Below are 27,240 nucleotides of genomic sequence, written 5' to 3'. Positions count from 1 at the left end.
CCACAATGCTCCAGCTGTTTCCATTATCAAATATAAAAATCAATCCTAACACAAACATTTGTGAACTACTGATGTACAAAATGAAACCTGAAGCTGCAATCCTCAAATCTCACACAAATATGGATTTCCAGAATCAGGACCATGACACAAGGGTATCTACTGAAATACACATCCTTGATAAATATTTTATAGATAATCTATTTTAATATCGAAGCCTTAACCACAATTGGAATTATTGCTGGACAATGATGTTGCTGCCCACAAAGACTACATACTCCCAAAGTGATAAATGAAGGATTTTGAAAGAAGTGAAAGGAGAGAGAACTGACAGAAATAAACAGGCAGGAGAAAATTTATGCAAACTGGTTGGTCACTAAGAGAAGATGATTGCCAGGTATCGATACAAGAAACTCATTTCTGAGAGCAGAGGTGAGACCCCGTCCAACCACATCTGAAGAGACAACCTGGATTCCCTGCGGGTCTCCGGCTGGGCACCTCAGACCTTGTCCCATAAAAGGGTAAAGAAAGATGTTTCTCCTGTGTAATACCTGTTCAATTCTTTTTCCCTGAGGACCCCTGTAACAGGTCAAAGCAGTTGTACAAGGCTGCTTTTCAACTGCTGTATGCACAACCAACCAGCTTCCCCTACTTCCAGCTGAAGATCACAGTTCTGAAATTAAACGTACTTTCAGAAAGGGATTGAAAGAAAAAGAATAAAAACTTTAAAATCCCCTTCAAGCAAGAAGTTACTTTAAAAATTGTAGGGAATAACTTACTTTTTCTTTCTATAATTAAAAAAAGGTCTACAGCACAACAGAAAGACACCTGCTCTGCAGTATTCCAAGCAAGCTGGCATTTACAACACACACATTTGGACATTTTGGTGTCCATGTTTCAGACACCAAAACACTGAAATCTCCAACAGGGAATAGCAACAGTATAGGACAAGAAGGAAAACCATACATTTTCATCACTTTTTGCAACTAACTCAGGATTTAACACAATGTCTCCACAGCAGAGCTTACAGGCAGGAATCCTCTTCTGCTGATCTCACCTTAAGCATTATGTTCATCATTTCCTGTTTAAGTGGAAATGGGCTTTATTCTGGACTGAGAGGCAGCTGGACGAAGTGAAACTTCATTTCAACACTATTGATGAATGCAGCGTACACAGATGAAGAGAAAATCTTTACATCTCTTAATAAAACATTGTTTCATTCTTTGGTTCTACCATTCTAATCATGTTTTCCAATTCTAGAATGAAGTTTGTACTACTTACTGTAAAAATTAATGTTAAGATACCATTAATTCAAAAGGTCATTTCAAGCCTACATTAATCAAAAGTATTCAGAATATTAGTGACGCTAATGATATTTCTAAAGAGTTTGGCATGTGAAGCTTGGCATGATACATGTGAAGCTGACTGCAAAAGCAAAGCATCTTTTTCCAAACACTTTATGAAAAGCTGTATTTTGCTGTACCAAAAATGCTTTCAATCACTGATTCAATACATCACACTCAAAATGTAGGTTTATTACATACTGAAGATATTCTCTACCTTCATAATGCGTCGAATATTTGGGGGAAAACACTTTTTCTTTTTTGTGATTTCAAAATCTATCTATATTGATGTGTTGCTGCAATATAATGCTGTGTTAAATACTGTGCAATGGCATTATTACACAACATCTATCTATTACTAAGCAGTATCTAGTGATCACTTATAGATTTGTGACAAACAGTAAGAGAATTCTCCAACACTAACTGTTACAGCTACTGCAATAAACACATAAAATACATAAATGCACATAAAATACATCTTCTATCAGGTTACTATTTTCACATTAGACATATGAGAACGAGATACTAAAAATTCGCTAAAATATTAAGGGTGAGAAAATCACTGTGGGTTGTTGAGGATTTTCCCCCCTCATGCCGTGTCTGTAGCATGACTTCTCTTCACCCACAGCTTATCAAATGCTTGATTCTCTAATGCTATCTCTCACAGGTAATGTCACTGTAGCTCTGATCATACATGGCTGTCGAATTATCTTGCAAGATCTCACTCATCAGTGATGAACAGTGGTGACCTGCCTCAGCATCAACTTGGCCAGCCAGGAATTCTCTAACAGATGTCCTTATTTCCTTCAGGATGCAAAACCACACAGGTGAATGTCAGTGAAAAGGAAATTCTTACCTGAAAAGTCCTAACTCCTAAAAATTAATATAAAATCTGCAGTCATTTTCACATTAATTATTCCTTAGTGTACAAAATACCTAGCACCACGGTTTATTTGCTACAGTGTATAGAAATATGTTACTCCATCATTTCTTTTATTTACATAATTTTTATTTGTTTAGCAATTATGCTCTTTTGTCATTTACGGATGAGTAGATATAAGGCAATTACCAACACAAGATAAGGAGTATTCACTTATTACAAGATACCATTGCTAGAGTGATATCTTTGTTATCAATAATATATTTTAAGTGCTTTTCACTTAGAGCAACCTCTCCAAACTACTCAGGCAGGCAACTCAAGCACCCTGCTGTTATGGCCTTGCAGTGCCTTTTCAAGTGGCAGTGCCCATGCAGCTGTGGGATCTGTGGCACTCTCAGCCCTAACTCTGGGCCTAATGGCAGCTTGTCCTGGGGCTGAGGTCCCCATCACCATGGCTGGTCCAGATCAGGAAGATGCAGGAGCAGCAACGTTGTGGTCCTGCTGCAATTACCTTGGCAGGCCTTTTCCAGCCCCAGTGCTCCTGGAGCTGTAGCCTCTTGGACTCCCTCAACCCCAACCCTAACACTGACCCTAACCCTAACCAATATTATGGGTTTTCCAGATCAGAAAGATGTAGGAGCAGCAATGTTGGGGCCCTGCCAGGATTGCTCTGGCAGGCCTTTTCCAGCCCCAGTGCTCCTGGAGCTGTAGGCTCTTGGACTCTCTCAATCCTAACCCTAAGCTAACATCAATTCTGACGTAGTCTTGAGTCAGAAAAAAAAAAAAAAAAAAAAAAAAAAAAAAAAAAAAAAAAAAAAAAAAAAAAAAAAAAAAAAAAAAAAGAGTAAAAATAATCAAGATACAAAACACCATCTTCCAGCACAGCCTCTCAGAAATATGAGAATTCATGGAGCATCTTAGAGAGACTCTCTCAGGGATGCCAGCTACTCCTGATCTAGCTGGCAGCAAGCAAATCTAAACAAGTAGTAAGATTATACATTAAATAGGACAAAAATGCAGAGACACTTTTAGTGTTCTAAAGTAATTTTTGCTTCAATGTCTTATTTTTCAAGTTCCCTAAGCAATATATTGCTGTAAATAGGTATCATTAATCTGTTTCCAGTATAGAAATAATATCCAGGCAGTAGATAAGGGAAAGGAACAGGTGTCTAAAATCAAGTTACACCTACACCATGCTCCACAACTGCTGTATACTCTGTATTGTGGTCAGACTGCAACTTGGAAGTGGAAAAGCTGTGATCAATACTGATCAATACAAATCCAAGCTGAGCCTCCTCATCAATCAGAGCATAAACACCCATGAAATGAGCTCTGCGATTTGACACAAGACAGGTAACTTATTAAGTGTATTATCAGTAAACAAATGAAGCTATCTCTGGCTTTCAGCCAACTTCTGCTCTCAGGAAGCCACACTAGAATTTCCACAGTCAATTAGTGCAAAGTGGGTTTATTACCACACTTTTGTTTGCAGAACTGAACATCTGCTATTAGTAATAAATATAAATAATCAAGGACAGTATTGGAAACACCAGGCTGATTTTGAGAGATTTGTTCCATTTCAGAAAGGAAAATGATCCCATGAATCAACAAACGTTACTTTTAAAAGCCACAGCATACCTGGTGGTACAGAAAGATGTGAAAAGAAACAAAAAGAGCTTTACAAGTAGCAGTTTGTTGCATTTCTGTGTCTGTGGGAGTGATGAGCCCCATGGGCAGTGCAGGGATAGGTGGAAGCATCAAGAGGGTTTTACCCAGTCTTGGATAAAGGGTCACTCTTCCTGTTTATGGAATAGTTTTAACATCGAGGAAGGAAAACTATGAAACCAAAGCAGTCTTACCTGATAAATATCAGACAGGCTGCTGCTCCCAGAGTCACTGGCAATGCTACATCCTGACTGGCTTGAAGGGACATGCGTCACCTGGGGATGAGGATTGTCCGTGAGATGCATCTTGGTAAGGTCAGCTGGAAGCTGAAAATAAAATGAATTTGGGGAAAGCCGGAAAAAAGAAAGGAAAACAAGACGTGTAAGTCTGATTTGAAGACAAAGTTTTTCATAAAACTCTGGTTACACATTTAAATTTGTATCTGAATTGTTGGATTATTGAATTAAAATCTAATAGAATTTGAACCTGTAACTTGACATACATTTTGAGAAAAAGCTAGTTCAGACTAAGCTGACCCAATCACACTTCACATTTCATAAAACTGATGGAAAACAATGCACCTTTCTATACAACAAAGGTCTGGTATATTTACAGCTAAGTGACATACCCCAAGATAACAAATATATGATGCTGGCCAAACAGCTCACAGTATTTAACTTTAGCTGACATTGCAATCCATTATGAAGAAGCAAAATTCCTCCTTATAAGTTCAATTTATGCACCTTAGTTCAGGAATAACCTTTAGAAAATACCAGTGTAGAACAAAAAATAATGTAATATAAATAAAACATTTGGTCTATAAAGGGCTTCACATTTTCTTTAAAGAAATGAGTACACAGAAAGAATATTATGCATTTTGGCCACAGCTATGCACAACAGCACCCCTATTTTATAAATCTATCTGTAAATGAACACACATGCAGATATCTAAATTTGAGTGCATTATTCAAGTTCACAAACATATTCTTTCTACTGAAAAAAAAACAGCAATAGCTTTTAAAGACTCAGAACTGCATGGGATACTGTCAAATGAACAGTCCTTTAATTCAGCTGCTTGTTTATTTTTTGTCATATATACTTATTTTTAAAATACTACATTATTAAAATTTAATATTTAATTTTTTTTAAATTATACTCAACTAGTCCCAATGACATTCTCACTGGCAATCACTACACAACAACCAATATGGGCTATGAAAGAAAACATTACTCTTCCTCACTGTCCTGAATTTGACCTTATTCTAGCCTTGTTTTTTCTTAACAAAAGAAAGTATAAAATACCCAACCAGTAAATTCATATCTATGGTCACAAGAAAAGGAGAAAGTCTGAAAAGCAAAAGGTTGCTAAAATCCCACAAAAAATCCCATTCAAGCAGTAGGGGGAAGAAAGGGGGTTGGCAGAATGAGGGTTAGGGAACTTAAGTTGTGGTGAACTTGATCTAAATACAAAGGAAACACAACACTTTAAAGCCTATGCTTAGCCACCAGGAAAAGTTTTACAGCCTGAAAATACCTATTTTCAGGATTTGAGAACAGCAAAAAGGTCAAGGCACTCGGGTGACAAAATTCAATCCAGTGGCCGACAGGCAGCCTCTCTGTCCGCACACGGGAAGAGCTGATTTACACCTCTCAACTGCAAGTGTGCAACAGTGAAGCTGAGATTTCATTCTGATTTGATTCTGGTCCGGAGCTGGTTACTCCTGGAATCCCAGTGGCACACTGCCTACAGAGCCCATTTCTGTGCCCCTCACAGAAGAGCACTCTGCAGGCTCTGCCCAGCAGGCACAGAGCAGGAAGCAGCACATCCTCCTCCTGGAGCCTCGGACGCCTGCTCGCGGCTTCAGGCACCGACATTTCACCGATGGCACCTGCGGTGTGGATGCAGGAGGCTCGGTGCTGTGGCAGCACTCGGGGAGCAGCCTGTGCTGCATGCAGGGTGACCCTGCTCCTGGAGCACCCTGCAGTGCCCCCAGCCACGACCCCAGAGCCACAGCCCAACAGGTCAGAGCATCACTTCCCAGGGAGGTCGCATCCACCAGCACTGTGGCACTCGCTGGCAAATGGACAGGGCAAGGCAGCTGGCAGCTGCTGAAACGCTGAAGGGCAGTGGAAGTGAAAATCCAGGAGTTTTAGGAAATTACAGAACAAATTAGCCCACACAGATTCACTGGCTCTAGCTTAAAGACCACAGGTTTGCTGCAAACTCTTCAGGCTGTCCCCACCTTTACAACCTCCCTATTCCAACAAGCAGCTCTGACTTCAGCTTCAATCTTCAATCTTTTTGTCCACGATCAAATCCAATGCTGACTGTGGTAACACAGACATAAGGAAATCTAATTTAAGCTCCCTTCTATCCAGATTCTCAAACCTTCAAAACAGCCCCAGTAAAACAGTGAGCAGGACCAAGAGCAGAACCAATTCTGCAGGATTTCCCAGGAGAACAATGGCAGGTGCTGCTCTTTACCAACAACGGGTCTGTTAAAGCCTGTTCTGGCTCAGACATCCCAGCACCCACACAAATGCACTGCCACATACAGATTGTCTTCTCTAATTTATTTGAGATTTTAAGATTCTTGTGATGAACACTGTTTTCCATACCTAGACGGAGAAGTGGGGCTCCACCTGGCCTAGTGGAAGGGGTCCCTTGGGACAAGAGGAGCTTTTAGGTCCCTCCCAACACAAACCATTCTGTGATTCTGTAATTCTAAGTACTGATGAAACAAGACATGGCTCTCAAAATAAACAGGTTGTGCATATATTTTGTGTGTCATTTTCACAAAAACCCACTGATGATCAAAGCACTGCCAGCTTTCCCAAAGGAGTATTTCTAAACAACTAATTAATCAAAGCTGCTCTTCAATCCCCTCACCAGGACTCCCCTTCACTTCCATCACCTATGAAGCACATGGGTATTTATGATGCTTCTGCTGGACACTGCAATATATTCTTGCAAAAAACATTTAATGCAAGTTAGATGCAAGGAAACATTGCAGCATCTCTTTAAATTTGAGAGAGAGATAAGGTTTATTTGAGACAAGTGACCTTTAAAGTACTGCTTGCCACTCTACTCAATCTCCCAAAATAAATCACAGCTTCTGTCTTTTGTATGTCATTTTTATTACCCAAAGTGATTGTTCTTTCTTGCAGAGCTCACCAGGCAGCAAGATACAGAGAGGATGTTTCTGTACCAACATGACAGCGGACACAGGAAGCTCTTGCTGGTTGTGGCTGGGAGGTTGCTGCAAGTGACATAAAATTGTCTTAACTATTGGTGACTATGACTTTTTTTTCTGAAACTTAGAAACTCTTGTTACAAGAGGATCAGTATCTTGAAAAATCCTGTGCTGGGAAACAAGGTCCACATAGCAATGTTCAACTATGCCCATATTAGATGCTTTTGGATGCAGATGTTTAGTTTTCAGTATCTTCTGGATAACTATGTGCCCCAGCACCCCCAGACAGGAAAACCACAAACATCCATAACATTCTGATAGACACTCCAACAGACTACTTAGTTGCCACTTTAAACCACAACAATTTCATTTTTTCACAAGAAGGGATAATCTGGAATTGTAATATGAGTGCATCTGACATGCTGGCACAGCTTGTCCCTGCATCAGTGCCAGCACATCCTTGTGACTGACCTTTCCCAACAAAGGGATATTTAGGAACAACCCCCCGTTGAAATGCCACACTGCAATTCAGAACTGTACCAGAAAGAAAGTTAAGAAAATAGAAGTTACCATTGGCACAGTACCTACAGCTCTGCACCCCCTCTGAGTCAGGAAAACACAGCTGGTGATTACACCAAAAAATACTGGATCAAAAGGGAATTTTTAAAGCGATATTGCAAACTGCAAGAGGAAAAAGGAGAGAAAAAAAAGACTAAATCCTTCAGAAGCTCATCCTAAAGGTAGCATCAGCCTGCCATGCCACACCAACCCAGAAGCACCAGCAGCTTGGACATGTTTTTGTTGAAGGAATTTGAAATTTTGGAAGAGGGTTCACAGGCTGATCTCATTTGCCAGTCACCTCAGCAGGAAAGAGAGGAGGTGGCAGAAGAGGACATGGGAGTGTAAAAGCCAGCACTGAGTAACATGTATTAAAAAATGAGATGCATAAAATACTGAACTCTCCCCAGACCAGCCTTGAAAACCTGAGGTGAAGACTCCAAAGGCCCACCAGGAGTTTGGTTTTTCCATCAATTTCATGGGTGCAGCCACATAGTAGCAATGCAAGAGGAAGCAGAAACCCCAAAAAACTCTGCAAGCTCCAAACCTGTCCTTTCTCCTATTACATAATACAAAGCTTACTTAAAAGGAGCGTTTTATTTTATTATTTTTGTTTGGTTGGTTTTTTAACAGACATCAGGACATCTTGGTTTTATACAGAATTACTGACTTTCTAAAAGTAGTTTGGTAACAAGAGCAGACTAATGATGTGATGGTTTCTCCCTGAGACAGCTGATGTTTTCCACTGTTCTCCAGCAAGAACAGTATAAGGTTTAACAAAGGTGAGTACAAGGTTGTGTATCTACACCAAGTCTCATGTCTGTAATTTTGAAATTAATTGGAGTGTAAGCTCTGATCCATGGCACAACTCACAGGCCAGCAGACCAAGGACACTGCGTCTGCAGTGACATTTACTTCCCACGTAAACAGCATTTACTCTCAGCAGTGAAGTCACACAGAATACTTGGGAATTAAATTAAAACCTAATTTTGCTGTAACAGACTTTCAAGATTGCACATGCTCTGTCCAGCAGAGCAAATGACGTGACCTTTGACGAGATGATCGCCCATCAACTCATCTGAAAAGGACACTGAAAGTGATGGTCAGCCTGAGGACAACCTCCCTTCATGTGCTCCTTATGAAGGGTTTGCTAAAAATAAAGGCTATAGAAAGCCATTGCAGTGTTTAAATAGAGAGAAAGGTAACCACAGAAGTCACAAGTTAAGTTTTGTCACAGACTGGTCAAACTGAGACATTTTTTCTTTTCTATTTCCCTTTTTTTTTTTTTTCACGGAAAGAAATCAGTAGAACCTCTATTGGCAGAAACCATGCTCTTCATCCTTTATTTCCATTGTGATTTACTTTAGGATTTGTTGATATCTTTGCCCTAAGGAAAAGCCAGTTTGTGCCTTTGTGCTACAACTTTTGAAAATAAGTATCAGTGTTTACTGTTACACTTTGGATAATCAATATACACATGCTGAAAAGGCACAGGCAATATGAATTTGCAAAACAGTCTTGACAGAGGGACACAAGACCTATGAATTATCTTTTCCCATGTGTAAAAGCTTCATTGCTGTGTTTCAACCTGAAGTAAATTGTATATTTATCTAACATGTTCAGAAAGATCCCACAATAAGGACAGTGGCCAAAGGACACATCATGAGGATAAAAACTAATAAAGGAAACACAATCCACTGAACTCTTCTGGTCCATTCCAAATTCAAATTAATGGAAAGAAAATGGGCAATAAAGAATAAAAAGGCTTGCCCCTTTTTAATACTCCTTGATAGCAAAGTTTTTTATCAGTTTTTCTAGGAGCCCATATGGATGTTTACAACCAATCGATGCAGTCTGGACACAGCAGAAGCATCAGCCTCTGAGAGAACAGTCTGTCCTTTTCCAGGTTGTATAAGCAAATTTTCTGTCCTTGGTTTTACGGACTGTCAGTAACCTTCTACCTTATTTGCTTTTCTGAAGTTGCCTGAAATGTTGCCAGCAAGACTAATATTCAGAAACAACACAGGAGTTATTTTCCATAAAACACCCGAGGACAAGCACAGAGCAGCCCTGCAGTGTCAGGGCACACATACAGCTGCTGGGTCACTGTAAAACCCCCAACTCAGCCACCTCACTGTGAAAACCAGCTCTACAAGACAAACAGTCCCATTTTTAAGGCACATTTATTGAGAATTTTGTTTATTTAGGTTTTCCATTAAGAGGTTTTCACTGTTGTAAGCTGGAACCTATTAACACATGCTCGGAGCATTAACTGGGATGACACTGGGTAACCTCTGAGCCTTAGGAAACACTCCTGCTCAGCCTCCATCATACCCAAATGGTTTGAGGAGAGCAATTTTCCTTTCTCAGATGACACAGAAAGCCTGGACTGTCACAAGAAGCCAGTTTAAAAAAAAATCAAGTATGTTTGCCTTAAGTCTTAAAAATTAAACCAAACTGCCAAACTAAAAAGACCATATAATCAAAGAGCTGAACAGGACCCCAGCCCTCTGAAACAGGACTTCTCCAGCTCCCACCTCTCCCCTTTCAGTGACTATATCCTTCAAGTCCCTTCAAACACCATTTTCTTTTTGATACTCTTGATTCAACACCTTTCATACCTTTAATATTGAACTAGAACTTCAGCAAATTCTACATTCCACCATCTTACTGGCAAGTTGCTTTGATGGTCTCACTACATGCTTCTGTTTCCATTATCAGCTTGTTCATTTACACAAGATAACCAATTTATTTAATTCATTCTACTTTTTCTTTGTACAACCTACTGAAACAGGAGCAGCACTGCTCACTCCCACTGACAGCAGTCTCTCACCTGCAATTCCATCTAAGAAATTAAAAAGGAACAAACCTCCTGAATGTTTTTTCTTGGCATCAGTAAATTATTTTAATCATCTCATACATCCTGCCAGCAAATCAACAAGAAACCACTAAAACCCATGACTTCTCTGAAGTTATTCTGTAGAATTTTCAGTTATCTTTTTCACAAGGATTTGTATAAATTAACTCTGCTTTATATTAACCTTTTACATACAAGCCACAATTCTCCTCCAGTTCAAAATACACTTAGAGCTGCGTTAATGGGAGAGGAGAAAGTTGCTTCTCTGAGATACAAAGAGAGGCCATTTAGGTGTCCACAGAGAGAATAAGATGAGCCCAGCTGAATTACCCATGCTGACATCAGTCCACAGACTTAATGCAAACAAAAACATTTCCTCCTTGAAGACCACAGATGGTTCACCAGTGGCACAAAAAGAGATTTCTTCAGCTTTTTAAAAAGCACCAATGATGTCTGGGGAGTGAGGTTTTTGTTGTTTTTAAAACTAAGTGATGGCTCAAGCTTTTTACCCAACAGGTCCAGATAAAATCCTGTACCCTTCAATAACACGATGCAAAAAAACTCAGTGCCTATCCAACTACACAAACTTCACGACAATATTTATTTCAATGTTTCAATTCACTATCTACAGCATCTATTCCTGGTTTTATCAATACTACACACATGAAACTCAAAGAAATAAGGACCAAGTTGACATCATTCATGGCAGCCTTGCAGTGCCTCAAAAACTATTCCCGAAGCCTTCCTAAAATATCTCCAGGCTTACAATAAGGTAAAAAAAAAACACACATAACACACAAAAACCATCTGGAAGAATTAATAATCCCTAGAGGCTGTTTATTGCCTCTGGTAGTCAAGAGCTTTTTGGTCTTTGTGGCTCATATAGCACATAGAAATTAAAATTCTCTGAAGTATTACATTTCCTTAGTTACAATAAGGTGACATGAGGACAGAATTTCAAACTATATTCTGGTGTTGCCTTAAACCACACATGTAATGCAATTTTAATTCGGTTTTCATATCTCTAAATTATAGATTACTACTATGCCTTAACTCACGATAATGCTAAGTGTCTGACACGCAAACATCTCAGCCCTGGAGAAGAAGTGGGTCTGAAAATTCACCCACAAAAAACTGTACCAGTATTGGTGGGAGCTCCATTATAAAGGGAATATCCATCAAGTAAACATAATTGATGGTTGCAAAAAAATGAAAATCAACTCTTCTCTGGTCCATTCACAAAGTAACATTTTCAAAAACGTCAACACTTGTATTTTTGTTATTTTGAATATGGAAAAAGACTGTTCAAAAAGACTTATTTTACTCCAAATTTTACCCTTTGTTCTCACCACTGAAAATTAATACAATAGTAAAAAGTGCCTTGTGTAAATAATTACAGTAGAAAACAAAGTGTGACAGGGACTAGTGATGGTCCGAGTTCTACAAGGAGCCCAGAAACTCCAGCAGCCACCAGCAGCCTGACGTTTGGGAACTCTCATCCTAAGCCAGTACAGCAGGGCACATAAAATTCCACATCTACATCGACCTTCATTGACTAAATAATTCACCAACTGCTAGCTGCACAGATTGGTAAAATACAGCAGGATGACAATCCCTCTTTACACATCCTCAGGCTGCTACAGCCCCACGTCACAGTGCTGACATGCAGGTGACAATCGGCTCCGGGGATGCACCGAGCAGGGCTCCAAGGACACGGGAGCACAGCAAGGCTGGCAGCACCACCTCTGAGCCAGGAGCTGTGTAAAGAGGCTCTCGGATACTGTATGTGCAAAAAAACCAAAGGAGCACCAGTCTTCCATTGGCACTTCCACGTTTTTTTCTGTATTTGTCAAGAAAATGCATTCATGGAAGCGAGAGGGGCAGAAGAGGGTGGTCCCGACCTAGGCTGTAGCTGTAAGAATTCTAACAAAGCAGGTTTAAACCAAAGTCCAGGAGGAAATAAATGAACAGATAGGTGTTTATTTGCATATTAAGAGCCAATTTCCCACAAAAACAATACTTCAGGAAAAGGCTTTTTCTGTTGAAAAGTAGAACAATGTGTACTTGCACTTAACTGTAACATATTATACACCAGAGTATAAGAAAATCCAAGTTTTCTGGAGTAAATGGCCATATAGCTCATACTAAACCATTTTTATCTTAAACTATCAGGCAAAAAAATGCATTTAGAAGTTTTACAAAAAGTATCCTGCAAGTGGTTACAGAAAACAGAGTTAAAACTTGCATCTAAGTGTAAGAAAAATTGTCATTTGTCAGTCCAAGTCCTCACTCTCCAAGTGCTCAGGGATCATAGTACTGAGGAACCAAGAGACTGTGCTCCTACAAATAACATAGAGAATCAAAGCAATCCTTCTAAGCACTGGATGAAGGGGAAAAGTGTCAGAAAATATAGGGTAGGAGAGACCATGAATACTCTGAGGAGCTGGCTGAAACTCCAAAAATTCCAAAGAAGGCTAAACCATGCAGTCCTAAGTTCCCAGGAGGGAAGGGAACCATGAGGAGCCAGGAGAGGAGCTCAGAGAGCAGCCACACCGAGGGATGCCAGGGCCAAGCTCTGCCATGCTGAAAGCTGGGCTGGAGCTACAGGCACAGACAGACAGACTGGTGGGAAAGGCAGGTCCAAGGGGAAGAGAAAGACCTTATCAAAATGGACTGAAAAAATAAAGCAAAGTATCAGTTACTCTATTTGCTCTAAAAACATTTAAAATTCATACTACTAGGGCTACTTTTCATGTAAGCACGTTAGCAAAAATAAGGATGACATTGAATCAAATCAAGGACACACTATCAAAGCTCTGTTTTTCTTCTGAGGAACTGAAATGAAATCTTTAATTGCATGAAGGTTTCAACTCAGGATCCTGGAGATCAAACTGATGCCCTTTGGAATCAGAAGATGAGGTTACACTGATTTTAGTTATGAATAACCAAAAATTGTATCACATGCCTCTGAGACAACACCAGAAATGGGAATTGGGCTGAAAAATTATTCCAAGTCTTCTCCTCTAACCCAAACACAAACTTTTACAGAGCAAATGTATCATTATTATGCTTCACATTATTAGATTTTTATCTAAATAGCTGAAAGAGAAGAGCACAGAAGCCAGGAGAAAATAAATTACCGTCTACTGCCATAAGATAAGTTTCACATGCACCTGGGATCTTGAATTAAACTATTTTGCTTCAGGAAAAAAAATTAAAAGCTTAAATGTTAATTCAAAAACTCTTATTTTCTATAAAAAGTACATTATCTCAAAAAGCATCCATTTTAAACATCCTCTATAGAAACATTATCCAATCACTCCATACTCCCCCCATCAGACCCTCATGCTTCACAAACACAGTAACTGTGGGTACATTCCAGGCTTGGAAAATTCTTAAGATGTGCATAAAATTCCTATTACAGAAGAACCCTCTACATCTAAATCATTAAGTTTAGAGCTCTCCTTCATAGTGACTTCATGGCACAGTTACAGTTAAGAGTCCCATACCACAAAGTGCATCTCGGACAACTGAACAGAGAAACTTATGATCAGAATTACAAAGACAACCAATATCTTGCTGAAATGCTTGTGAATTATTTTTTTCTTTAAAATACTGCACTGGCATCACAGGAGTTTTGTTTAATGGAAGTTGAATGTCTCCTGTCCTTGCCAACAGAACCAGCCTGTGGAAACAGATCTCCACCAACGCAACGCAAAGTCCTCTGTCTTCCCTCATCCTCTTCCAGAGCCACCGTGGCTCGACAGCTGGCACGGCTTTGATCACTGCTCACCACACTCCTCGCTGCTTATCATCCTCACCACGTTTCCTTACAAATGGCTGCATCTATTTATCTCATCTTCCACAGTCTATCATTCCAGCAAGGGCACAGTCCCCAGGGTAGAGACCATCCCTTACAAGGGGCAGTTCTGCCCTGCTGCTGGTGCCTCCAGATGCAAACAGCCATCATCTCCTCCTGCCGAGGGTGATCTCTCTCGGACACGTTTCCAATTATCAGCAGTCCTCAGAAATACGCTGACCTCCACAAGAACGTGCCTGAAAGGGCACTGCAGATACATGTTCACTGCTCTCTCCCTCTGTTCATCCTCCTTTTACAGCTCTTGAGGCAGGGAAATGGAATGAATTGATTGCTTTACACAACTCTACTCTGCACCTTTACTTTCAGAAACCAAAAGCCATGGAGTCTCTGGGGGATGAGGGTGAGTGCAGCACTAACCAGTGTGTGCTATGGGAGCTGCTGTGGACCAGGACTCGGAGACACCTTGTACTTGGAGAATGTCTTCCAGGTGTCCTAACGCTGGCTTCTGCTCCTCCACAGCCACACCAATTAACCTCCCTAGACTAAGGTTAACCTTCAGAAGTGCTCTACCTTCACAAAGCCTACCTTTATGATTAGTCATAAGAAATATGACTTCATCTTGCTCTGATTCAATCCATGGATCATGACACTGTCACATCCAGAACAGCTGTAATTACAACTGAGTCAACGGCCCATTTTCAGATTACTGTCCTACACCAGTTTAAAAGCAACTGATTAAAACTATTCTGGCACAGATCTATATAAATCTAAGTTCTAGTTTCAAACCACAAAATACTTGACATTTTCAAATTAAACTTGAAACTTACATATTTAACTTACGTATTTAAAATTCTGACATGACTTATTTTGCTGTATTATGTATTATTATAAAACACTTGTCATAGAAACAGATTCTTAGTACAAAAAACCAAAATGGCACAAACTCAGATCTGATTCAGCTCATCAGTTTGCTTAATCCAATGCACACTTCTCCTCAGAGTTACCAAACAATATGAACAGATCCCTTCAAAAATTTGGGGGGGGCTGTAGGAGTTTTGGGGGTCTTGTGAGTTTTTTCAGAATGGAATAAAAGTGCTTTAGCTTTGTGGCTTTAAAGGTAAAGAACTGTTAGCTATGGACTGGAATGTAAAATCAGTTAATCAGTTCTCATAAGCCATTAGAAAAAAAAAAAGGAAAAAAAAACTTTCCCCTTCCTAACATTTTATACCATTTCATTTAGGAGTAGTAACTGAGTGAATAAATGGCTTGGATGGCAGAGCAGCAATCCACTGGATATTTCCACAGAGCTGACACAGGGGTCAAAGAATTTTTTTTTATAATGTTATTATTTTACCCTTATGAAGCCCTTATTTGAGCACAGGCTTTTTTGTGGTTTCTCACTTCAGCCCAAACTCTGGAGAGTGCAATCCCAGCTGAAGTACCAAGGCAACTAAAGCATTCCCAGTTTTTAAGCAATATTACAACATTCAAACCTCCTTAGTAAGGGCAGTGCACGTAAGTCAAGCTTAAGTAAACTCAGCCTTTCATAATTAATGTCTGCAGAGTAGGAAGGGAAGACAGAGTCTGCATGTACACTGGGGCATGGATCATAACACAAACAGGCCGGGATTTTCCAGCAGGAACTCCAAGGTGAGGAGCTGCAATTACCTGTGTGAGCACACAGTGCCCAGCCACTCTCCAAGACCACAAGTACCTGCAGCTCCACTTCACCTGATGATGGGGTGGACTCAGCACATGTGAAACAGCCAAAATTCAGCCACACACCCACCCACACATCTCCACGCTGGTTTTGGCATCCACACAGGGAAACCCCACAGTCCAGAGCTTTCACCCCCCTATTTACCACGAGCTTCCCTTTACATCACACCAGACATAAAAACCAAACAGGGAAAATCAGCCTGGACAGGGAGTCCACACACCCAGCTGGCTTCTCCCTGTGCCTTTACACACCATCATATCACTGAGACTCTAAACTTCTTGGGACCAAAGTCAAGAGCCATCTCCTGCTCCAAAGTCAATGCTGTATCTCACACTGACAGGAGCACAAGGCTTTTGCCCACTGCCTCCAAACACCAGAAAGTTGCATTGTCTTTTTTCTACCCAGTAAATACAAAATTATAATAAAGGAATAATAATGAATATCTGCCTGGCCCCAGATTTATAAGGCAATTCCTGTGTCTTAGGTGACTACTTCTTGGTAGTAGCCTTATTAAAATACCAGAAACTCAGCTAATTTTCTGACGGAGCATACCAAACAGTAACAGTCTCATAAATATTGTATTTTTTATTTCTTTAAAGGCTTTTATCTCAAGGTGGGTTTGCTCGAATGTTCTAGCTTTCATTATGCCACTTAAAAGAAACACCCTCCCCTCCCCAGTTTCACAGAAATACTGCATTCTCAGACACAAAAAATAATTGGAGTCCTTTAAAGCTAATTGTAATTACATAGTTCAGCTAAATAATTAACCAATTCCATGCTGCTGCACAAAGGAAACAAGCAGTACAGCTCCACACAGCTTGAAAATTAAAACATCAGTGGGTTTGGATACTAGTATTCTCAAGTTAGCAAAATATGCCAGCAGTTATAAAAATGTTACACTGCAATAATATTTATAGGGCTTCATAGATACTTCACGTTTATAGGCTAAAAAACAAGCTTAACACATTTCATAAGCAAAGGGCATTATTTTTATACTTGCTGGTAATTTTTAAGCTATTGGTACATAAAACAATTCCATGATGTCTAGGTCCCCCTTCCTGTTTAGAAATGATTCTACAAAAATAGTTCATGCACAGCCAGGATTCCAGTACCTTCAACCCAGCATGCTGCTGGGATGAGAAGGGAACATGCAGCTAGCACCAGGGCTGTCAATACATGTCACAGAAATGCAGCACAGACAAAATCTTACTTACTTTGGAGGCCCAGGGCTGTAGGCAGTTGGCGTAACATCGAACAAGAAAAGCCATTTCTTAGGCTGGGGAAAAAAAGTTTCCTTTCTCAAATAAAAGCCACAGGGGGAAAAAATGAGAAAAATCCCTTCTGCTTTCTCTTTAAAAATCATAAAGCAGCAATGTACATATATGCAACTTCTCAGGCTTGGATTTCACACTGAATTCAATTACAGCTTCCACTAGATCTGAGGAGTTTTCAGTATTGCAGGGAGTTAGCAGCAGCAGCAGCAATTCCTATAAAAATGTTCCAGTTTTAACAAGCACATAAATTCAAATCAAAATGTTTCCTAGCTTCTCAAATACAAATATCCATACGTTCCTCCAGGCAAGAGGCATGCACCCAAAAAGTGCTGCTTAAATTGAATTAATTCAGAAATGGATTAGAACTGCAGGTTAAAGCAACAATACATTAAAAAGCAAGGTATGAATTCTTCAAATTTCTTTTTCTCTTCTAAAATGCTTTTACAAGTGGCTTATCTTCAGGTCCACTTTTCAGAAACTTCATACTAATACTGTAGATGAAATTTTGCAAAGGTTCTTCAGCATCTTAGGCGATCCAGGAATCCCACACCCTGGGATATTAAAGTTTCTTCTTTATACTCATGTCCATCATAAATGCAGAAATTGAATTCGCATCCGTACTGTAGCTCCAGGATATATGCTCTAACAGGTTTGCACTGTGGAATGTATTAAAAGCCTCTGCAATACAAACCCTTTTCTCTTGTGCCCCCCCTCCTCCTTTTTTTAATGCCGTTTACAACTCTGCAGTGTCGCTTAGTATTCTAATGCATCAGTCAGATAGCACGACTAATCCACGCCTAGCTTTTCCAATTAAAACATTTCTGTAATGCCAAACAAAACAGGACGTCCATAGCTACAGCAAGGCTGACTGCTGGAGTCCTAATTCCTACTATCTTTGCTTGCTTCTCAGCAGCTCCCTCAGGAGAAGCTCCCATCGATTGGATGCTCCGCAGCAAGATGAAATATCTAATAAGGAGGAAAGAGAGTGGGAGGGGAACGGAGCTAAAAGGATGACATCACCTGTATAGAAAGCCTTTAGAAACTGCATTAGATCAATTGGCTACTGGATCTGCAGATGCAGCCAACAGAGCATCTTTATTGACCTAATATAAACACACATATCAGTACAACTGCTCAGCAAACACCCTGCTCCACATCAGCTTTTATATCATTTTATATCTATTCAGGGATATGCTGGAACTCTGATTATTCTCCTTCTTCTAAATAATTTTTTTTAATTAATCACATGTATCTACTAACACTTTCAGCAGCATTTAGGTGGATTATTTTTCATCTCTGCATTCAAATTTTTTTAAAAGTAAAATAAATATCTGCAGCCATTCGCATGCACAGACACATGCATCATCGGCTCACAATAAAAAAATTTTGCTTTTATATATGTGTCACACTAAAGACTCAACACTTTTATCTCATCCTACACAACACAGAGATTTTATCCAGAATGAGAAGTAAATTTCGTATTGAAAAGTGAGGTTTATCATTCTCGTAGTTTTAATGATTTTGGAACACTTTTTAAAAGTTTTAGAGGGTGGGGTTTTTTTCCCTGCTCAGTCAAGACCAATTCTGTTTCCAACCCAATTTGCCTTAATTCTGCAGTCGTCAATTGAGTTCTATAATCTCTTTTTGCAACTAAAAACTGATATATTTGAAAGGAGCTTAAAGTCTTGGATGGCAGCCCAGTATGCTGGAGAGATGCTCCAAGGAAGGATCTCTGAGATCCCACACCTTTGAGCCGGGTCTGCTGTGATGCTTTCGGTTCCTAGAAGGCAAATGACTTCTGCTACTGCGCAAGGGAGGAAAGGAGGGAGGAGACAGGCAAGGGGACAGAGGGTGCTGGTTCTGTTAAAGCCATTATTTTGGTCTCTGGGTAATTTACTTCATCTGCAAGAAGGGGCACTCACTGTTACTGTTTTCCTCTTTTTGGAAAGAATTTTTGTCGTCACATCAGACTTGAGGGTAATTCTCTGAATCAAAACTAGCCCATGATGGCTGTACCTCCTGTGCACAAATGGAGGTGCCAAGGGGGGCCTGCTGGTAGTGAGGGCTAAAAATGGCTTTTTTGTCTTGTCTGCTTGCTTATTTTTGAATATTGAATCAGGCAGTTTGAGCAATCCACAGAAAGCTACTCTGCCAAGGGACATGTAGAAGGAGATTCTCACGTCTCTGAACCCAAGTTGTACCAACAGGGCACCATTCTCCATCTCACACCAATAGCTCCTCAGCAGTTATCCAGGAGCTGAATTCTTCCCAGTATATAGCCCAAATTATCACAGAAACATAGACTATCTGGAGTTGAAAGAGACATAAAAGGATCACCAAGTCTAACACTTAGGATGGGAGTTGCATTTTAACCAAGAAAGACCTTCCCCTGGTGCCTTCCAAAACTATCCTAAAAGGGAAAAATTGGCATCAATGTCTGAATTTACTCAACCTCTTACCAAACAACAAAAATAATAAATGCAACTAGGGTCCATAAATATTGCTGGGATTAATTTGTATTTAAACATAAAGGATAAACTGAACTTCAATCCTGGGCTTGCAGAATTTGCAAACACAAAGTCTATTTGATTTTTAAAAGCTGAAAGCATTCTAACTACTTTAGATTTTTACAAAGCACTACACAGCTACAGAAGTAGCTGTTTCTTTTACTGCTTTTTCAATACTAAACAATAGGCTGGATATGTGAGCTTCATCTTACACACGACTGTATTGCCTCTTTTCTAATAATTCATAAAATTATATTTAGAAGCATCTTAAATGTCTGTAATGCTACAGTGATAAATCCTCAGCAGCAATGAACACCCAAATACTTCCATGTGGTGTTACCTGCATTGTGGTTAGCATAATCACAATTTGTATGAAGGAGAAAAGAACCCATGCAGCTGAAAGAACCCTCTCCCTGCCTGCCTGCCCCTGATAGCTCTCCGGGCAGATCTCCACCTCCCAGATTCATCCTGCTGCATTGTGCGGCAAACCCGATCCAGCACGGATTTTGGCGCAGATGCCATATTTTACAACTACTGTAAACACCAGCTCAATAATGGGAACGAAATTCTATTTCCTCCTGGTTTTGCCTTTAAGTGCAGATGACATCATCCCTGTGGCCGTGCCGCCAATGAGCACGGCGGCAGCAGGGGTCCCGGGGGGCTGCAGCCCACGCTGCGCAGCCCTGCCCGCCCAGCCCCGGCTGGGGGGAAAACCTGACCTACTTCCACACCCCGGCTTTTGGGGCATCCCCCCACTCCGTTCTGCTTTCATTTATTTATTTATTTATTTTAACACATGCCTCTCTGCAGCCCCAGCTCCCTGCAGAATAGGGCTGTAAGTTTTTTATAAATCATGTGTTTAATGACAAATCTCAAAACTAGAGCAACTATGAGATGAAAAAAAATCTGATACAAATGCTTGGTAGTGATCACAACTGAAATACTTGAGAAAAGCTGCAGCATTGAGCAGAATCACAAACAGAAAATCACCATTCACATTTTAAGCCAGAATCCAAGTTTTAAGAAGATCCTAAAGAAAAAACAGTATACAATCTCTGTAGTAAAGGGAATCTTTGTTCCTTAACACTGATTTATTTCCATGCTGAAATACCACTCCATAGATTTCTCTGCATCATTCTCTTTATCCTCCCATAATTCTACCTGAATCCTCCAGACTGTTAACCAAATCTGCAAGTTCTAATTGTCTAACAAGAGTAAGTCACTGAAAAATTGGATGTTTTTAAAAGGATAGTAAAGCCTTTCATAATTTAAATGCACATTCAGTTAGGCAGGATTAGAGTCTTCCCTTATTTAAGGCCACCACAAATGCAAGCCCTGCACAGGCGGGAAGCACCGGCAGCTGCTGGCAGAAGGTACCCCCACAAGCAGCAGGACTTTTTCCTGATCAATCAGGGAAGAAAAGCCCATTGTGCAATTCCAGCGGGGAGGACGGTGACAGTCTCAAAGCCATCACGGCCCTGGCTGACGAGGCAGGAGCTGCCGGCCGAGGGGCCTGGGGCTTCGAGCTGGGCTTCAGGACTTCTGTCCTTTTGTCCTCAGAGGCAGGCGGCCCTGGCACACTGTCCCTGCCACACTGTTTCCTGCAGTGCTCAGACATGAGCAGGCACCTTCACTTGCCCCCCCATTTCCAGTGCAGCAGCTCCGGTCTCATCCTGACTCCAAGCCCATGGTGGGGGCTGGGGAAGGCAGCTGCTGCTCAGAAGGCGATCTGTCATTGCACACACTCAGGCAAAGATGTTTCAGGCTAAAATAATTCATATTAATAGAGTTTTCCAAGTGGAAATTGCCAAACATAGCAGCATAATGCAGAAATATTTTAGCATTAAGGGCACCTGAATCAAGAGGTTATTTCCATAGATTTGAGTACTTTACATCTGTTTGGACAGACAGGCAATGGGGAGCAAGGGTGCAGAAGGCAGAGCCTGCTGCAGACCCTGCCATGCTGGCACAGCTCACTGGATTCAGTGTCACTGCCACGCTGTTCTCCCCACCTCTGAACTTAAACACCAAAAACAACTCATTGTATTGTCATGGCATGGTCAGCTCCTCACTAGGGCTTCTCAGGAAAAAAGGAAAAAACATACAACCTCCACCCTGTTCCTGACTCTTTAGGAAGGGGAGGCAGGGAAAGCAGCACCACAAGCTCCTGTTCCCCTTCAGGGCGACATTCCGTGGTGCCATCGCATCCTTACATGTGTCGCTTTCTGTGGTACCACTCACTAAAAGGCTGTAGAAAAATCCTACCCAAGATCTGTAGGACTCATAAGTAGTATGAAAACATGATCCATCCTAAGGGAAGGAGCGAGGGAGAGCAGGGGGAGAGCGGGAGGGGGAGGGCAGAGACTGTCATCATTCCTTAAGTGATGTAAGCTTCTAAATATAGCACCAGCAACACAGGAGGAACAATAAAAAGGCACCATGGATTGAATTTCTCCACTGCTTTCACACTACCCCGACTCTTTTTTCAGCTGCTGTGTTAAGCAGGGAAAGGTTATCTTCTATTTAAAATGATTCAGGTTTATATGGTTTATAATATGTTTATAAATTACAGCTCTCTCCTGCAGCTCTGTCTCGCTTACACACTCTGCAGAGCCGGGCAGAGCATGATCCGCATCACAAACAGGGATGACGGCACTGGTGGGGAAGGGGGAAGCCCCCTTTGCTATGGACTCACACAAATAAAGTTCCTTTCAACGGTTTGAACTGAGATGATTCATACCACGCTCCTCCCTTCCTTCCTGACATCTCATTTTGGCAAGGGGTGGGGAAGTCTGGGACGGTCTGCAACCCAAAGATCCCTGGTGGTGAAAAGGTGTGGATACCAACCCCCAAAAAGGTGAGTCTGGGGGACTGAATCCCCGCAGAGACACAGAAAGGACAAAACAGCTAATATCCCACAGCAAAATTTCCCAAACACATTCAGGATTTTGCTCACTAAACATAACCTCAATCTAATCTCAAATTTAGATTCTTCGGAGAAAACACCTCCCAAACCTAGCATGGACCTGGCTGTGATTTCCTCAGCTGACAGTGACCTGGGAAGCTAGGTGGAGTCTCCCATTTGCAAAGCCCATAAAGATGCATATATGTTTTTCTCATTCTGCAAAAGTTGATACAAAAACCCATAAAAAATACCACTTTTTATTCCCTCAGTTATTCAAAACAGCATCTCAGGTTAAACCAAGTAGATTATGGCTATTTAAAACATAAGGTACTACTATATCTTTCACAAGAAAAAGGCTTCTGATTAAACAACCTTGAGAATAACGCATTAAGTCTACAGATGAGGTTAAAAAAAATAATGAAAATGCCACTTTCAGTATTTCTTTTGTCTTTTTGCTTGAGGCTTAACACTAAACTGGAAGCCTGTAAGTGGGAAAAGGGGGGGGATTTGACTCCTACCACAGTTTCTCTCCTCAGCAAGGGTAGTTTTGAACAGTCCACTCCCATTTATTAGTGGTCAGTGCATTCAGTGTGAAGAGTGAAGGAGTCCCACCCTGACAGGCCTGCCTGTGCTCAGGCACAACTTCATGCTAACAGCTCGACTGGCCCCAGACCCAGGCTGGGACCAGCCAGGCTCAGCACTATCGGAGTGCTGTAACAGAGTGAACAGGGAATAACAGGGAGGGTACTGGGCACTCTGGGTCTGCAGATCCTGAGATCTGGATCCCCAGGACCAGTCATGGTGGGGAAACCCAGCACAGACCCTACAGCAGCTCTGCAAAGCTTCTGTCATCAGATGGAGCGCCACAGTACAGCAATTTATAAACTTTCTAATTTTCTAGTAAAATCCAGCCTTTATCACCTTTAAAAATGCAAAGCTGAGTATGCTCAGAGAAAGTCTGCCCCAGGTCATTTGGGGTCCTCCCTCGACTGAGGCAAAACAGCAGGAAAACCCCAGCTATTCTCACCCAGTCTCAAAAACTGATCTAACAGATAAAGCAAGGTTACGTAAGCCAGAAGCCATACCTGCACTCCAAGTTGACAAACCACAACTGCTAACCAAACTTTAAGGAAACAAAATCAAAATCATAAAGACAATAGAGGCTATTTTACCTTCAACTAGAAACTTCATCATAAGAACTTCATCACGTAAGAACAAAACCCATTAATACTCAGCGACAAAAAGCAAGTCTGACTTGCAAGAACAAGGTATGGAACAACAACAAGATATAGTGATGGTCCCATTTAGTCTAGTATTTTATCTGTCAGACATATCACTATTAAGAAAGATGCCACATACCAAATATAAAACTACAAATGCTGTTAAATGTCATTAGATAGTAATCAGTTCTATGCCAAAACCAAAGATACTTATGTCACTATTCTCTCATACATGCAGTGGTTTTCATGCCAAGTTTTTCCAAGGAAAACAGAGCATCCAAATGCTTATAATTATGCACTGACATTTCCTGATGGTGACTTTTATTGAAAATTGCTCAAGATATTCTCTATCTCTAAACTGGTCCATGAGGTTTACAAAGAACATGACTGAGTTGATGTGAATTTCCATATTCTAAATTAGAAATCCATTTTACCTTGAACACAAAGTTGAAGGTATCACCATCACAGCCCTTCAAAGAAATCCTTCAGCGCTATGTGACATTCAACCCAACAACTCCAATGTACAACTTTACAAGGCTAACATACAAAATAACCCTTCACAGGACTACTTCTCTCTAAGGCAGGAGAAACCTAAACCTATGTGAAAGGTTGAGTTGGCTACAAGTGAGACTACAACCAGGCTGTTACATTTGAGTAGAGCATATTGGACAGAAGCAGCCCAGATGGAAGACACAAAATAAAAAACAGATCCATGAATGCTACCATCTCCCTGCACACAGGGAGACCAGCTTGCTGGCTACTACCCTGTCAGATTTCCCTACAAGAAGCCACACAATATGTCATTTCAAGAGATTGAAACAACAATGTTAAAAACAAGGATCAGAAAAGGAACTGCAACTCACACACAAAAGATTTTTAAGTCTCCAAAAGAAACAAAACATCTCTCTGGTGCAGAGCATCTTTTACCATCAACCCCCAAGTGACACAATGCAGTTATGAGCAATGGGCACAACCCTCACACATCATTCTCCATCGAGTTTGCATAAGAGCTTGCTTATAAAGAATTAATGACTTTGGAACTGCCACCCAAACCCTTAGGGTCCATCAAAACAGAGATTAACTCCCTGAACACGCTACATAAAATATTTTCTCAGGCATTTTCCAAGGAACTGAGTTAATTCCTACAACGGTGTAAATCCATCTATGTGGTAAAAGGAGAAAGAAACAAATAACTGGTTATTGTGTGGAGAGCTGTCTTAGGTTGCAATGCAAGATGTAACCAAAAGTATGTATTCTATTACCATCTGTTGAATCTGTTCTTTATGTCTTCCATGACCCATCCTCCCTCTGGGAAGATATCTTCTGTTAATGGGCCAGTGAGTGTCACTGCATGGCTGATAAAATTACATCATCCCACTGGGAGATGCTTCACCCATGGGGAGGAGCCAAGCATTCCTACCTGGCTATAATCAGAGATATAGAACACCACAGGCAGCTTGTTCCCACTGGATTCCCAGAGGAAAACCACACCCATCTGGTTCCCTCAGAGGACCTTCAGAGGAAAACTACACCCTTCTATAGCATCACTGTTCCAACAGAACCACACCTCTCACTCCAGGAGAACCATTTAATGTGGCTGCTACCAACACCCTGACCCACAGGGTGTCAGGTTGTATTCTGACTCTGTCAGTGTTTTTTTATTACTCCTCTTTATTTTAATTTTCCTATTAAATTGTAGTTCTGACTTGGGATCTCCCACTGGTTTGCTTTCAAACCAGCACTGTGACTGAATTTTTCAGTGATTGAATTTTTACTTCTTGTGGTGGCAATTTGCAAAATATTTTCAAGTTTTGAAAGGTTTTTCTGCCACAATAGTACATCCCTCCTACAGCACTGTCAGCATCAGCTGAGGTCAAGGTTTGAGCAACTCTCCAGATTGATGCCAGTCAAGAGAGCAGGATGGTTTCCCTGCAAAGGACTGTGCTCTGGATCTGCTTCTAAACAGTTCCAGGCTTCCTGGTAAAAAGACTGACAGACTGCAAGTAGGAAATTAGTGTAAAAATATCTACAAGTTTTTCTTGAATTATCACAAATAAGTGCAGCTCTGCTGCTCTGCTGAGCAAGGGGGAGGGCAACACACAAACCTGCTGTGGGTTCAGGGGGCCCATCATCAACCCAATACTGGGGGAGGGAGCAGATGTGCAGCTGACTGCTAAATTTACTCGAGATGGAGAAAGGTTCAAAAACAAGTCTTTGAGTCAAGAATCATAAAACAGGTTGTGAGGGATCTTAAAGCTCACCTCATTCCAGCCCTTCTGCCACGGGCAGGGACACTTTCCACTAGATCAGGTTGCTCCAAGCCTTGTTCAACCTGGCCTTGAAGAGCAGAGAAGATGGGTTCTATTACCAACCTCAGAGTGTAGCTCTCCCTAGCAGCAGAAAGGTGCCACATCCCAACATTGTGGCATCACCTCCCCACCACAGGCTCCAGGGCTATGAGAAGGGCTGTAAACTACTGCCAGCAGCCAGATTTCAGTAAGTACAGGTGCTTGCTTAAAATAAACCCTCCCGAGTTTCAGTCTGATGTAGTTTCATTTGTGCATCACTCTTAACTGCTGTTACACAGCTGCACATCTCACCTCCAAACTGAGGTGATTCCTGTAAATCTGTTTACATATAAAGTCCATAAAATCTTTAGGGAAACTCCTGAATATAAGGTCTGAAAAACAACCACTTTCATTATGGATAAATTGAGGTTGACATGTTGCATTACATTGTTAGTTTAAAAAAAATTAATCAGAAAAACACAGATTTTAACCAAAGGGCAGTATTTTCATTAAGTATTTTTGTACTTTCTGCGCAGCCTATTCAAGTCATTACTCACTTGAAACTGCAAGCACTCATTAATTGGACTGGGAAACACCAGTGGTCTATGGAAATTCCTAGGAAGATCTTTAATGCACAGCATACTTTGAGGATTGGCGTTTTGCTAATGACCACCATAACCAGCGGCAGACTTTCAAGGAGCCCTTGAAAGTAACACTGCTGACAAAATGAGCAGACAAAATCAATATGTAAAATGAAGTATGAGAGAACATGCATTTAGCAATTTTCCCCTTGCTTACAAAAGCAGAGGGAAGGGCCCGAGGACACCTCGGCAGACCAGGGCGAGTTCAAGATGCCGAGCAGAGGTTCCATGCTGGATGCCAGTGAGACCCTGCCAGAGGCTGCTTCCAGCTCCACCAGTGAAGCAGTAAAATCATACAATCGCAGTATCATTAAGGCTGGAGAACACCTCCAAGATCAGGAAGTTCAACATCAATCCAGCACCACCAGCAT

General features: G+C 41.0%; 1 protein-coding gene across 13 annotated transcripts in view; it reads right to left on the bottom strand.

Moving 5' to 3' along the window:
- RAPGEF6 (Rap guanine nucleotide exchange factor 6) overlaps nucleotides 1–27,240 on the bottom strand; it is a 122,401-nt gene that overhangs the window by 43,710 nt on the left and 51,451 nt on the right. For 12 of the 13 annotated variants that reach the window (XM_053956304.1, XM_053956313.1, XM_053956308.1 and 9 more), the window contains exon 7: nucleotides 4,080–4,211. In XM_053956304.1, coding sequence (XP_053812279.1) covers nucleotides 4,080–4,211 — 132 coding nt within the window. Of the gene's footprint in view, nucleotides 1–4,079; nucleotides 4,212–5,419; nucleotides 5,450–27,240 lie in introns of those variants that run through there. The other variant, XM_053956316.1, reaches the window with a different exon arrangement.

Source organism: Vidua chalybeata, chromosome 15 (assembly GCF_026979565.1).
Source record: "Vidua chalybeata isolate OUT-0048 chromosome 15, bVidCha1 merged haplotype, whole genome shotgun sequence".
Lineage (NCBI taxonomy): Eukaryota > Metazoa > Chordata > Aves > Passeriformes > Viduidae > Vidua > Vidua chalybeata.
The sequence above is the reverse complement of the archived record's forward strand: the minus strand, read 5'-3'. Positions and strand labels throughout refer to the sequence as shown.